The sequence below is a fragment of the Brachycentrus maculatus genome, unplaced genomic scaffold (genome assembly GCF_059751285.1).
Source record: "Brachycentrus maculatus isolate JH-2025_06_01 unplaced genomic scaffold, ASM5975128v1 h1tg000043l, whole genome shotgun sequence".
Classification (NCBI taxonomy): Eukaryota; Metazoa; Arthropoda; class Insecta; order Trichoptera; family Brachycentridae; genus Brachycentrus; species Brachycentrus maculatus.
The window spans coordinates 989,319-1,005,085 of record NW_028280797.1 but is presented as its reverse complement, the minus strand read 5'-3'; the positions used below and the strand labels follow the sequence as shown (position 1 = coordinate 1,005,085).

Sequence of the window (15,767 nt, the reverse complement as noted above, 5' to 3'; positions counted from 1 at the left end):
ACAAATATAGTTTTATTTGGTTTAAACTCTTTATATAAGACCACCGCGTTCAAAGTGTTATATTTAACTAACAAATTAAGAGAGAGACAGTAAATTCAAAAGTCGTTCTGCAGGCACGCCCTAGAAAGAGATACACGATATTGAAAAGGAAAATGGCTGACAAAATGTACGCACTACTAAAAAAGTCAAACTAAACCTATACAATAATTAATCATAATCAAAGGAGACATTGAATATTTTAACGTATAAACTTTTAACTAAAATATATATGACGAAATGATTCGAGTAAAAAGAGTATTTTGTTTTAGTGGGTGAATTATTTGGATTTATAATTTGAGTAGACTATTTTTATTTGTGAGCATAATTTTACTCCGCGGTTTTGAATGTTTTCCCGCCGCGCACGAAGTTTGGACCTCCGGAAACAGCCGAACTTTCACGAAGCCTTCCGAGCCGGGCGTAGAAAGTTCGACGATACATCAGTTTCGTTCCTCGGCCGCCGCGAGTGGTTCCGCCCGCGTAGAGTGTCGTCGCAAAGTTTTACGCTTGGAAAAAAGTTTTTACAGGAATTACAGGTGTGTTTCTTTGTTTACCGCTACACAATCGCCATTTTTGTTTCGAGATGTGTACAAATTATTGAAATATTGATGACGCGAGCTGTTGTCGAAGTTTTCGATTGCCGGCAAGTAGTTTGCCTTGATTTCGGAGTTGAGGTATTTGACTATTTTTTTGAAATTCCAAGATGAACGGTCATTTTTTTTATTGTTGCGCACGATTTAGGTTATCTGATGTAGAGATAAGATTATTATACCACAATAATGCAACAGTTATCTTTACATATTTCTATTATGAATCCATATTGTATCAACTTATTTCTATTTAGGCGCGTAATTATTTAAATACAACAATATTTTTACTTTTGCCGCCATTTGAGACGAATTCAAACGAATCAAAGTTGATTTTTTTCATTTACTTTTTAATCGTTCTACTTAAAAGTGGTTTTAAATTGGGATTAAATTTAGAAACATTGTTTTAAATCTCACAAAATCAGAATCGCTTGCTTTAAAACAAAGATTTTAAATTTAATTGGATTTGAAAACGAGTTTTTCCTATTTTTATGCAATAAATTCACGCAGCACTATTTTTTAAACACGTTTTAAACACTAGCTTTTTTTTAATCAACCATTTTATATTTAAAAGATGTATTGAATTATTCATAAAAAAAACATTTAAAATTAAATTGCTACAATATTTGTGTTGTAAGAAAAATGTGCAGAAAACTTAAAACCATAAATAATATGGTTATAATGAAAAAAAAATACTAAAAATAGCATGAATAACTTTGTTAATTGCATTAATCTAAATAAGTGGTATTTTACATCTCAACATAGATGAAGAAGAATATGGAAGTCTGGTTTTTAAAGGGCTTACGACACTTTATACACGTGTATCGTTCATATTTATATCTATATAAATAAGTAAATTATTTTTATTTTGACGTCGCAACAAAGACGAAGAAGAGAATATGGAAGTCTGGATATTTACAGGGCTTACGACCTGTCATAGACTAGTTTAAGTGATCACTTTATACACGTGTAACATTTATGATTGATAACCACAGCATTAATTTTGGAAATCATACATGTATGTATATCATATAGTTCTTATGTCGCTTCATGTGTGAGTTCGCGGAAGTATCTATGGTTGATTTGAGTGACCTTTTACTTATCAGAGACAATTTTGAATGTATGCCAGATCCTTACCGAATCTTATTCTTGGGCAATATTGAATTCTCTCTCGTTTATCGCCACACCCACCGGTGCATAGGCCACTGAATTCCATCTCATCTCTTAGACGAATGTGCGGCAAACCATTTATGATACATGTTCCAATGGTGATTGAATGCAAAGCTGAGGTAAGAATTATTGATAAAATTAAGTAAAGTGTGTTGAGATGGTTTGGGCATGTGAATCGAATGAGTGAAGAAAGAACAGTCAAACACATTTATGAGGCTAATGTGGTCGGTATTAGAAGCAGACGAAGACCGAAGAAAACTTGGCATTATCAAGTTTTTCACATACCTACTTGGGCGTGGTCTATATATACGGTATATATGATGAGATGCATAAATGTGGGAAATGCGAAAATTGCTACCAAATATAGATTGGTGTGGCGTTCTATTCTCTCTGCTTACTCCTGCGGGAAGCAGGGTGCTGTTTAGTAAGCTAGTTAAGAAAACCTCTCATTCGCAAGACAGGCGCCGTGGCGTAGTTGGGTAGACGCTCGACTGCGAAACTGGCGTCGCTGGTTCGATTCCCACCAATTGCAAAATAAATTCAAGAAAGATTTATTTTCAATTGGCCTGGGTGTTTGTGATATATTTTTCACATTTACCTTCCCTATCCTTACTATCCTACCTGCAGACAAGCCTCTAAATAAATACAGAGGGCTGCGGGTTATTCCTTACAACAAAAAAATAGTTTAAAATCGGATGCAGTATTCCTGCGGAGCTAGCTTGTCTGGATGACCAAGATAATAAAAAATGAATCGCCCATGGGAGAAACCTTGTCAGGGTAGACTTTTCTTGAAGTCATAACGCTCACTCCTTTCAACAACGTCATATATAAAAAATGTTCAATTTTCAGTTGTGCATGTTTTCCGAATGCCCAGAAAATGTACTATATCCCAGCATAAGCGGCATATTTTTAACTTAATATTTACCCGCTACAGGGCAGAAAGTGTTTTTATTGCATTTTGAAGAAAGGGTATATTTTATTTTATTTTTAAATATTTTTAATATTTTTCTAATGGAGAAAAAACATTCGGGTTTTGCCTAAAAAGATCTGTTGCACAGTAAAAAGTCCAATAAGTGGCTTGATATTTATTTTTAATACATTTTATTATATTCTTAAACTTTAAAAATGGTCTCCTGTAAAATCAAGTTTTTTGATATATGACGGTGTTGAAAGGAGTGAGCGATATTATGTCTTTGGCTAAATAACTATGTAGCTGTAGGACGAGTAGGAATTTTTAGATACGACGACAGGTGTGGTTCCAATGATAAAAAACGGATATTTGGAATTTCTTATCAGTTTTCATGTTTACGACGTTATCTTTTATTACCGTACTAAAAATGGATAAACACAAAATACGTCTATGAAACATAAATAGTAGAAATTGCAGCGGAAGACCGAGGAAAGATTGGCATGTCCAAGTATTTCGAATACTCAGGTCAGGTCAGATGTCCAGGAGTTAGAATGATCGGTGGGCAAGTGTGAGATGGATGTATGAATGTGGAAGGGGCGAATAATGTTTGCACATGAGAGATGGATTGTGTTTCGATTAAGAAATAACGCACATATGTACAAGATCATTACTCTTAGAGATAAAATAAAGAGTTCACGCATTCGCGGAAACCTGGTTGTAATAGGCATCAATAGTAAGGTAGGGGAAAGGCAATTGGAGGTGGTATGGGCACATAGGACGCAGAGAACCTGAACATATTGTGAACCAGGCAATCGCCATGGATCTTCCTCGAAAGGCATCTAGAGGAAGACCAAATAATTCATGGATGCTGCAGAAAGATAATATGATCCGAAGGCATGGCCTAGGTGACGTTGTCCATGACAGAAGGACCTACAACCTGAGGACGAGGAGAGCTGATTCCAACAGTCTGCAAAGACGATAAGTTGGGATGGAGCTAGGAAGAAGAAAAAAAAAAAAAAAAAAAATATATATATATATATATATATATATATATATATATATATATATATATATATATATATATATATATATATATATATATATATATATATATATATATATATATATATATATATATATATATCTTGTATCAAAAGTCTGCGTAATCGGAGGGCATGTATGACTAGATGTATGGATGTGAAGGAGGCGAGGAGTGTATGTCAGGACAGAAGAGTGTGGTGTTCCATCCTCTCTGCCTACCCCTGCGGGGAAACGGCGTGATGGTAGTAGTAGTAGTAGTATATATATATATATATATATATATATATATATATATATATATATATATATATATATATATATATATATATATATATATATATATATATATATATATATATATATATATATATATAAATATATATATATATATAAATATTTATATATATATATATATATATATATATATATATATATATATATATATATATATATATATATAATATGTAATATCAGTCATTATCACACTGGGGTCCTGCCAACGCGACCACTATTTTTCACGTCGTTGAAATCGTAATATCTCCTATGTGATTAAGTCAAGTGTTGTTAAAGAGGTTCCTTTTTTTCTTACATTTTTTTCATCTATACCTTCCAAGTCCTTATACTCCGACGACACAGTTTTTTGCTCCCAGGTTTTGTAAACCTTTTTTTATTTGAAGGTTTGATAGTCCCGAGAATGAACAATAAATATGGGAGTCGAACACTGCAATATATCGTTCCGAACATTTTTAATTTGTTGCCGACGGATGTTAGAGGTCAAAATAAAATATGGAACAAAGGCGAAATAAAGGTATGGGTAAATGATCAAGAGTTAATTTTATGAAAATTTTGAAATGTTTATATTCTTAATTTTTCTCTCTTTTTTTGTGTTTATTAGGTTAAAATCGTTAAAAACAATAAAAAAATGTATTAAAAAGGAACTCCACCGACAAGACACACAAGGTGGCTTGGTGTTTCTCTACAAAAAAATGTTCTAAATATGTAAAAATGTGATTTAAATAAATGTATACAAATAATAAAAAAATACGTTTTACTTTGTAAGTATGTACCATTAATTTCTTAAAAATCTATTGTAACACGTGTTTCGATGCATTCCGCATCAGTTTCAAATGCATACCGTGTTTGAAGATGATGCGGAATGCATCGAAACGCGTGTCACAATCGATTTTAAGAAATACTGGTATTTGCCAAGCAAAAATGGATTGATATTACAGCAATATAACTGACAAATTAATTAATGAAATTTTAAACCTTTTTGTTAATACTGGCAGTACTCGGCCACGCATTGAAATGATTATACATGAAAAAAACCATGTGTAAATATGAAAAACAATGTTAATACATTTAAAAAAAGTTATGTACATGAAAAAAAAACAATCGAGGGCATGAAAGATAAAAATTAAAACTAGTTTCTTTGATAATTACGACAAACTGTCAACAGTTTCACAAGTTTTTAATATTTTTTTTTAACATTATTTTTTACTGAAAAGCCATATAAAATCATTTTTAAATCTTCTTCTGTGGTCTCAATCTTGTGGATTGGTTTGCAGCCACAAATGTCACCTCTTTCTCCATTCCGGTATATTTTTATATGTTGTAAAATGTATTTGTTATTTATAAGTATGACTTCATAAGTTCTTCTGATTTCAGAAGAATGTACGACAAAACGATATATGATAGATGTTCGAATAGTAAAAACAAGGAAGGAATGCAAAGCTGAGATAAGCATTATCGATAAAATTAAGAAAGGTGTGTTGAGATTGTTTGGTCATGTAGAACGAATGGGTGAGGAAAGAACGGTACAACAAATTTATGAGGCGGATGCAATAGGAAAAAAGAGCAGAGGAAGACCGAGAAAAACATGTCACGATTGGGTATGCCAAATACTTGAAAGCGGTCAGGTTAGGAGTCGAAACAATCGGCGGGTATGTATGAGGAGATGCGTGAACTTGGAAGAGGCAAAGAATGTTTGCAAAGACAGAGAAGTGTGGCGTTCTATTCTCTCTGCCTACCCCTGCGGGGAAGCGGCGTGATGGTTAATTAGTTATAATAATTCGTGATGGTTAGTCAGCCAACGTTTGTATGTCCCTGACCGAACCCAACAGTCATACCGAAGACCGTTGAAAATTTTACAGGTGTTTTTTTTTTAAATATACCCCATACAGGTATACGGGCTGCACAGGGTTACACGACCCTAACTGTCTCATTTTAAATTTATATTATTATTAACTAACTAACTAACTAACTAACCATCACGCCGCTTCCTCGCAGGGGTAGGCAGAGAGAATAGAACGTCACACCACTCTGTCTTTGCAAACATTCTTTGCCTCTTCCACGTTCACGCATCTCCTCATACATACCCGCCGATTGTTTCGACTCCTAACCTGACCGCTTTCAAGTATTTGGCATACCCGATCGTGCCAAGTTTTTCTAGTAGTGTGGTTGTCAATAATGGGTAGAATTGGTGAATGTTACACGTGTGTAAAGTGATCACTTAAACCAGCCTATGACGGTCGTCAGCCCCGTAAATACCCAGACTTCCATATTCTTCTTCATCTTTGATGAGAAGTTACATTTGCAGTATATTTCGGCAGGTAAAAAAAACGTAAATTGAGGGAAACGCAAATTGAGGTATCGCGTTTATCGTAATTCGAGACATCGCAAATAATATGGCAGAATTGGTTATTGCAGACAGAATGATTCACGTAATTGTGAATTAAAATAATAATTGCATTGCTATGAATCCGTTCTTCCTCGTCATATTGCGTGCAGGAATGCACACCAGTGCGACTATATTGTTTAAATTAAATATAACCGGAAACATCTTTTTTTTTTTTTTTCTTAAACCCCAGACAACATTTATAGTTTTTTTTCCTTGAATGTTTTTAAATTAAACAACTTTGTTTTAGCCACTTTTTTATTATTAGTACACTTTATCCTACCGGTTTCGACAAGAACCTTGTCCTCATCAGAGTATTTTTTTAAATTCTAAAACATTGAAATACTCATAGTTAATTATATTCCCTTACCAAAAACTTCCACACACTCCGTACACCATATGAAAATATGATTAAAAAAAAATGATTAAAAAACTTTTTTTATCGTGTATTGTGAAGCAACTCGAAATAACAACCACGTATGGAATAGCCCAAAAACGTAATGAATTTTAAACGTATTTTTTTTGCTCAAAATTAAAATTTTATTTGTATTGTTTAATTAAGTAGTGCGTACTCGGAAGGGATGTATGACTAGATGTATGGATGTGAAGGAAGCGAGGAGTGTTTTTCAGGACAAAAGAGTGTGGCACTCAATCCTCTCTGACTATTCCAGCGGGGGAACGATGCAATATTAGTAGTATATATATATATATATATATATATATATATATATATATATATATATATATATATACACATGTTCCGAAACCATCGTAAGGCAGGTCGTAAGCCTTCCATATCAATATAAAATAACTCAACTCTGAAGTGGATGAACCCATATTTATGAACAAAGATTTATACACATTCGATACATTACGAACATATCGACCCATCAATCTTTCCTAACCGCCCTGTAGCCTCGCCCACCTTCTGCCCTGCCACGCGGCCATATGGCCGTCTCTATCTATCGCCCCTCTCTCTCCCTCGCAACGGTCGCGCGTGTAGCCGTCTCGCTCTACGCGGGTACACACGCACTCGGCTGGCAGGAGGACCGGTTTCGCCGTCAGTTGGCCGCTCGGACAGACTACAGAGAACGCCTACATCACAATTTTGTATGGACATGATGTGTATTGTATAACAAGTTACCTTACGCTAGGTGTAATTTGAAGACGCGCTAGTTTTAGGCAACAAACAATGATATAACATATCGCTCACTCCTTTCAACAACGTCATATATCAAAAATCGTCAATTTTCAGTTTTGCATGTTTTCGGAATGCCCAGAAAATGTACTATATCCCAGCAAAAGCGGCATATTTTAACTTAATATTTACCCGCTACAGGGCAGAAAGTGTTGTTTTTGCATTTTGAAGAAAATGTATTGTTCAATTATTTTTTTAAGTATACTAAATATTTTTCAAATGCAGAAAAAATATTCAGGTTTTACCTAAAAAGATCTGTTGCACAGTAAAAAGTTCAATAAGTGGCTCGATATTTATTTTTAGTATATTTTATTATATTTTAAAACTTTTAAAACGACCTCCTGAAAAATCAAGTTTTTATTTTATTTATATGACGTTAAAAGGAGTTAGATATATGACAGAATTCATTATTATATACATATAAGTACTATTTTTTGACATCTCAACATAGATGATGAAAAAAAATATGTAAGTCTAAGCATTAATCTTTTGTAATTAGTTTTTTTTTAATGTTGACGATTTTTAATTTATGACGTTCTTGAAAGGAGTGAGCGATGTATGAGTGAGCAAAGAATGTAAAACAAATTTATTAGGCGAATGTAGTTGAAATTGGCAGCAGAGGAAAACCGAGGAATACTTGGCAAGATCAATTATTTCAAATACTTGAACGAGGTCAGGTCAGGAGTCTTAGATGTAGTGTTATATTTAAGTTTCAAAAGAGATTGTATTACTGGAATTAATCTCTGCGAAGAATTCTATCCAATTTGATAAATCCTTCACGGCCAGGCTCGTCCTAGCTTGGCTCTGAGTAATCGCAGCAAGAACCGACCCGCTTGGGATATGATCCCGCGACCTTTACATCGATTCTCCGACCCGCCAATTACTAAGCCACGATGCTGGCAGCCTTGAATCGAGGCACACAATATACGTTCTCATTCCGTTGATTCAAAATTATTTCACAACGCCTCTAATAATTATTATTACAAATTTTACTGTTATGGACAGGCGAATCCATCAGAGTTGACCAGAACCTAGCACACACACAACGGTATACTTGTGTCATGGTCATTTTACCAGCACTTAAACCTATATGGACATACAATACAAACACCCTAGTATGTACCTAAATGACATTTTTAGGATTAAATTGTTCACTTAATATATATATATATATATATATATATATATATATATATATATATATATATATATATATATATATATATATATATATATATATATATATATATAGTTTGGTAAATTATGTAGTTTTGTCCGCCTCCGTAGTGTAATGGTCAGCACGCTCGGCTACCGTTCTGGAGGTCCCGGGTTCGATTCCCAAGGGGGGTAAAAATAAATATAAGTGATTTTTCACTGTAATATTTATTCAATATTACCATGGACTGGTACTTGAAGTGGAGGGCTGATCACCTTTCCTTCATGTGTAAAACGATCATTAAAACACTGCGTTTATAAGACACAGTGCCCTATGCACCATTGGGGTGCGGATAAGGGTTTTATTATATATATACATATATATATATATATATATATATATATATATATATATATATATATATATATATATATATATATATATATATATATATATATATATATATATATATATATATATATATATATATATATATATATATATATATATATATATATATATATATATATATATATATATATATATATATATATATATATATATATATATATATATATATATATATATATATATATATATATATATATATATATATATATATATATATATATATATATATATATATATATATATATATATATATATATATATATATATATATATATATATATATATATATATATATATATATATATATATATATATATATTTCAAATCCATGTACCTACAGAAAATAAATAAGTACATTGGCGGGCTTATTGCTAGAAATTAATATATTACAACCGATCAAAAACAGACTAGCGATATTGGTCAAAACGTTTGATACCATAAATAGCTGTTTGCAATCAGAGGGTAGATAAAAAAACATAAATTACAAAAGATGATAATAAGGAGGGCGAAGAAAAAAGGGAGTTTAAGGAAAAATGAGGTAGACGGAAAATCTATGGGAGGAGGTTTGATGGACAGTTAGGATTTTAATGATGGATAGTAATGTCTCAGACGTTTCTTGCAAGTTATTAGAGAAGGTGCGTTTGTTTAGGCGGAGAGGTAATTCATTCCATAGTCTGGCCGCTTGGACAGAGAAGGAATTACTGGAGAATGATGTGTTATGGCGAGGAATGGAAAGTGTCCTTTCTTGGGAAGCACCAAGTGATAGACCATGATCCGAAAGGTGTATTAAATTTTCAGCAATAAGGTTTAACTGTTTAAGTTCTTGAACAACAAACTAGAAAAAATATCGAAATCTTTTAGTACACAACCATGATACACGATTTACACACAACGAAGGTTTGATAGTCCCAAGAATTAACAGTAACTTAACTGATCACTTCATATGTTTAACATTCACCAACTCTACCCATTATTGACAACCACACTACTCACATTCTTGGAAGTTCTATATATATTTGAACCAATTTTGAAACATTGTTCTTGAATCTCTAGAACTTCACTAGAGACATCTATTGGTGACCTCACATACTTATATAAGAGATTCTGCTTAGTAAAAAGCTTCTTTACATCTCACCAATAGATGTCTCTAGTGAAGTTCTAGTGATTCAAGAATAAGGTTTTTTAATTGGTTCATATGCATTCCGAGAATTTGAGTAGTGTGGTTGTCAATAATGGGTAGAATTGGTGAATGTTACACGTGTGTAAAGTGATCACTTAAACCAGCCTATGGCGGTCGTCAGCCCCGTAAATGCCCAGACTTCCATATTCTTCTTCATCTTTGATGAGATGTAAAAAAATAACATCATTCTTCAGTAATTCTTTCTCTGTCCAAGCGGCCAGACTATGGAATGAATTACTTCTAAATTAACTAACAAATTTAAAATGTTCGGAACGATATACACATATTATGTCAGTGTTGGACTCCCATATTTTTTGTTAATTCTAGGGACTATCAGACCTTTTTTGTGTGTAAATCGTGTATCATGGTTGTGTACTAAAGGATTTCGATATTTTTTTCTAGTTTGTTTTTCATTTAAACCTTATTGCTGAAAATTTTATATACCTTTCGGATCATGGTCTATCACTTGGTTCTTCCCAAGAAAGGACACTTTCCATTCCTCGCCATAACACATCATTCTCCAGTAATTCCTTCTCTGTCCAAGCGGCCAGACTATGGAATGAATTACTTCTAAATTAACTAACAAATTTAAAATGTTCGGAACGATATACACATATTATGTCAGTGTTGGACTCCCATATTTTTTGTTAATTCTAGGGACTATCAGACCTTTTTTGTGTGTAAATCGTGTATCATGGTTGTGTACTAAAGGATTTCGATATTTTTTTCTAGTTTGTTTTTCATTTAAACCTTATTGCTGAAAATTTTATATACCTTTCGGATCATGGTCTATCACTTGGTTCTTCCCAAGAAAGGACACTTTCCATTCCTCGCCATAACACATCATTCTCCAGTAATTCCTTCTCTGTCCAAGCGGCCAGACTATGGAATGAATTACTTCTAAATTAACTAACAAATTTAAAATGTTCGGAACGATATACACATATTATGTCAGTGTTGGACTCCCATATTTTTTGTTAATTCTTGGGACTATCAAACCTTCGTTGTGTGTAAATCGTGTTGATGAGATGTCATAAATAATATCGTTCCGAACATTTTAAATTTGTTAGTTAATTTAGAAGTAATTCATTCCGTAGTCTGGCCGCTTGGACAGAGAAGGAATTACTGGAGAATGATGTGTTATGGCGAGGAATGGAAAGTGTTCTTTCTTGGGAAGTACGTAGTGATCTGAGAGGTAGCATATCTCTGATTGTGTACATCAACTATGTACATATCGCTCACTCCTTTCAAGAATGTCATAAATCAAAAAACTTGATTTTCCAGGAGAACGTTTTTAAAGTTTAAAAATATAATACAATGTATTAAAAATAAATATCAAGCCATTTATCGAACTTTTTACTTTGCAACAGATCTTTTTAGGTAAAACCTGAAGGTTTTTTCTCCATTTGAAAAATATTTAGTATATTTAATAAAATAATTAAACAATACCTTTTCAACAAAATGCAAAAATAACACTTTATGCCCTGTAACGGGTAAATATTAGGTTTAAAAAATACCGCCTTTTCTGGGATATAGTAAATTTTCTGGGCATTCCGAATACATGCACAACTGAAAATCGTCGATTTTTTATTTATGACGTTCTTGAAAGGAGTGAGCGATATGAAACAGTGTATGCTGTATCATCATCTTCAACGCTTGTTCAAGATTAGGTATGATCACATTCATGACGCTTATTTTGATAGTATTTGGGAGAATGTAAAATCGTGATGTGTGCTTGATTTGTAGCTGAATATTCCTTCCTCTCATTCCGACTCTCGTACATCTCTCTCGCACACCCGTTTTTCAAGAATGCCTCGAACACTTTGCGAACCGGTTTTAATGAAAATTAATAAATATCTCACTAAAACTTGCCAACTAACCGTCACAACGCCTAGGCTGAGATAATATAACGCCAAATCAATCGGGTTTTGCACACAATCTTCGCCTCTTCCGCATTCATACATTTTCTCATGCATTAATTATTTAAACCCTTACCTGCACCCGATGGTGCATAGGGCACTGCTTTATATGAACGCAGTGTTATCATGATCGTTATAAACACAATAAGGAATTTTTATTATTCAAGCTTATAATTTGACCAGATAATATATTTACATTTTGAGTGTGTCCAAAAACCTGTTCTCAAAATCTGGAGTATCTCCAATTACAGGAGTTATTTTCATATTATTTTTTGACATCTCATCAAAGTTGAAGAAGAATATGGACGGTCGTCAGCCCCGAAAATGCCCAGACTTGCATATTCTTCTTCATCTTTGATGAGATGTCAAAAAATAATACGAAAATAACTCCCGTAATTGGAGATAATCCATATGTTGTGAACAAGTATTTGGACACACTCAAAATGCTGTAATTTCATTTGATCATGAAATTTAATTTGATATTCTGTTTTTACCATCCATTCATCTAGAGGAAGAAGCCGTTTGCTTCGAATCCGGCCGATATTATAATATAAGTAATAAGGTGATTTTGAGTGAAAATGAGCAATAAGGTGATTTTGTAACAGAATATATTTTATAATTGAAATGTTACTTTGTTTTATAATCCCTATAAATATTTTATTTTAACTTAATTATAATGTCTACTGGTTTCGAAGCTAACCGGTAGACATTATAATTTAGTTGCAATAAAATATTTATTGTGTTTAAAACAAAGTTACATTTTAATTGTAAAATGGAAAGTAAAGTATTTGGACACACTCAAAATGTTGTAACTTCATTTCTTCAGGAAATTTAATTTGTCATTCAGTTTTAACCATCCATTTATCTTGAGGAAGAAGCCGTTTGCGTCGAATCCGGCCGATATTATAATTGAGTAATAAGGTGATTTCGTAACAGAATATATTTTATAATTGAAATGTAACTTTGTTTTATAATCCCTATAAATATTTTATTTTAATTTAATTATAATGTCTACCGGTTTCGATGCTAACCGGTTGACATTAAAATTAAGTAGTAATAAAATATTTATTGTGTTTAAAACAAAGTTACATTTTAATTGTAAAATGGAAAGTAAAGTATTTGGACACACTCAAAATGTTGTAATTTCATTTCTTCAGGAAATTTAATTTGTCATTCAGTTTTTACCATCCATTTATCTTGAGGAAGAAGCGTTTGCTTCGAATCCGGTCGATATTATAATTGAGTAATAAGGTGATTTCGTAACAGAATATATTTTATAATTAAAATGTAACTTGGTTTTATAATCCCTATAAATATTTTATTTTGTCCGCCTCCGTGGTGTAATGGTCAGCGTGTTTAGCTGGGTTCGATTTCCAGGGGGGATGAAAATAAATATTAGTGATTTAACACTGTTATATTTATTTAATATTACCCTGGACTGGTTCCTGAAGCGCAAAAGTGATCACCTTGCCTTCATGTAAATAATGATCAAGATAACACTGCGTCAATTTGATGCAGTGCCCTATGCACCATTAGGTGCGGATAAGGGTTATAAGTATAAGTAATTAGAATGTCTACCGGTTTCGAAGCTAACCGGTGGACATTATAATTAAGTCATAATAAAATATTTATATTGATTTTAAAACTATGTTACATTTGAATTGAAAAACGGAAAGTAAAGTATTTGGACACACTCAAAATGTTGTAAATAAATTGAACTTGGTAAATTATGTAGTTTGGTCTGGAATGGGTTGAACGAGCCAAGGCGGACTCGCTCGGCTGAAAACAAACAACGCGTCCTGAAGGAATACGTAAATGCGAGCAAGAAAAGGCGGGATAACAAGGAAAAAAGAAACTTACTCCTCGGAATATAGACTTTCCCGTAATGCAAACCGAGGAGCGACTTCAAATGAAACAAATTATTCCCATTTAATAATGCATCGAGGTCGAATTCGTCTTCAAGTTACTTTGGCAGCTCCCCAGACGATGTTATACATACAATTTTCATATCACCATGACTTTTTTAACGAGCCATTTTGTTTGAAATTTTGTTAAAACATTTATTTCTTTTTATATAGTGACATCTCAACATCGATGAAGAAACATATCGTAGTCGTACAGGAGAAAGTGACCAACTAACAAAACGTAAAATGTTCAGGAGAGCCATTTAAGTCACTTTTGCTTGGCAACAAAATAAACACCAATGTCGTTTTTAACAAGTCAATATATTATACTTCCAAGTTTAAAATCCTTTGGGATGTGTTCAGGGCAATTTTAAGCTAGTAAGATATCAAATAGTCAATGATCACATTTTTGTAAAACAATGCACTTGGTCACTTTCTCCTGTATGACTACGATATGAAAGTCTGGGTATTTTAATAAACTTTTAATTAGAAATTATTTTTTTATATTTATGTATTAATTTTAAATCAAACACAGATTTTTTGTTAGTAAATCTGTGTGTGATTTAAAATGAATACATAAATTAAAATGTAGTTGTACAAATTAAACGCCAAATCAATAAATAAATATTTTATAATTAAAAGACACTTTGTTTTAAAATCACCGTAAATATTTTATTATAACTTCATTATAATGTCTACCGGTTTCGAAGCTAACCGCTTCTTTATCAAGACTGAAACCCTCAAGTGGCTTTATTTTTATGGTTGGCAGTTTTGTAATTTATATATATATATATATATATATATATATATATATATATATATATATATATATATATATATATATATATATATATATATATATATATATATATATATATATATATATATATATATATATATTATATTTAATACCAGATTTTGGATTGATACTATCCCCTTCCGTTGAATTGTTTATCTTCTACCATTTGGGATTCCTACGACCGCGTTATGTAAGATGATTTTATAAATCTAGGGAAAATGGTTGGAATTCAAAAATGAAACGTTATGCAAAAATGAACCAACTCCTTCTGAAAAATCAGAAAAGAAATTCTGTTTCACTTGAGAATAAAAAAGTATCGTTTTAATAAATGTGGTATTTTAACAGATGGCGCCGCCATCAGTTGTTCCAATCAAGTGTACAACTTTTTCCAATTAGACAATTCCAATATTATCTGAAAAACTAAATGAATAAAAAAATTAATTAAAATCAATATTAAAGAACTTTCTTCTTCTTCTTTTTTTACAGAGTCTTCAAGGAATGTCTACCTGAACATCCCTACCGTCGCCCCAGTGTAATATCAGAGTGAGGAATCGAATCTTACATACTGCAAAAGTTCATGGTGTTAATTTCTGAGTGAATTTACACATTCCTTGTTCATTTGTGAGTGTTGGAGTGTTTGTGAGTGGAATATTTCGTGTATTGAATTAGTTTTGGAGCCAAAACAAGATGGCGGACGGCGTTTTGGCGGGAAAATGGTCCCTCTCCCTGCTTCTTCTACTAACTTTGACCACAGCAATATCAGGTAAAGAGCTTTTATT

General features: G+C 32.5%; 1 protein-coding gene across 3 annotated transcripts in view; it reads left to right on the top strand.

Moving 5' to 3' along the window:
- The first annotated feature begins 478 nt into the window (after positions 1 to 478).
- Fas3 (fasciclin 3) overlaps positions 479 to 15,767 on the top strand; it is a 241,110-nt gene continuing 225,821 nt past the window's right edge. For all 3 annotated transcript variants that reach the window (XM_088277480.1, XM_088277479.1, XM_088277481.1), the window contains exons 1-2: positions 479 to 572; positions 15,475 to 15,751. In XM_088277480.1, coding sequence (XP_088133606.1) covers positions 15,676 to 15,751 — 76 coding nt within the window. In that variant the 5' untranslated portion in view covers positions 479 to 572; positions 15,475 to 15,675. The remainder of the gene's footprint in view (positions 573 to 15,474; positions 15,752 to 15,767) is intronic.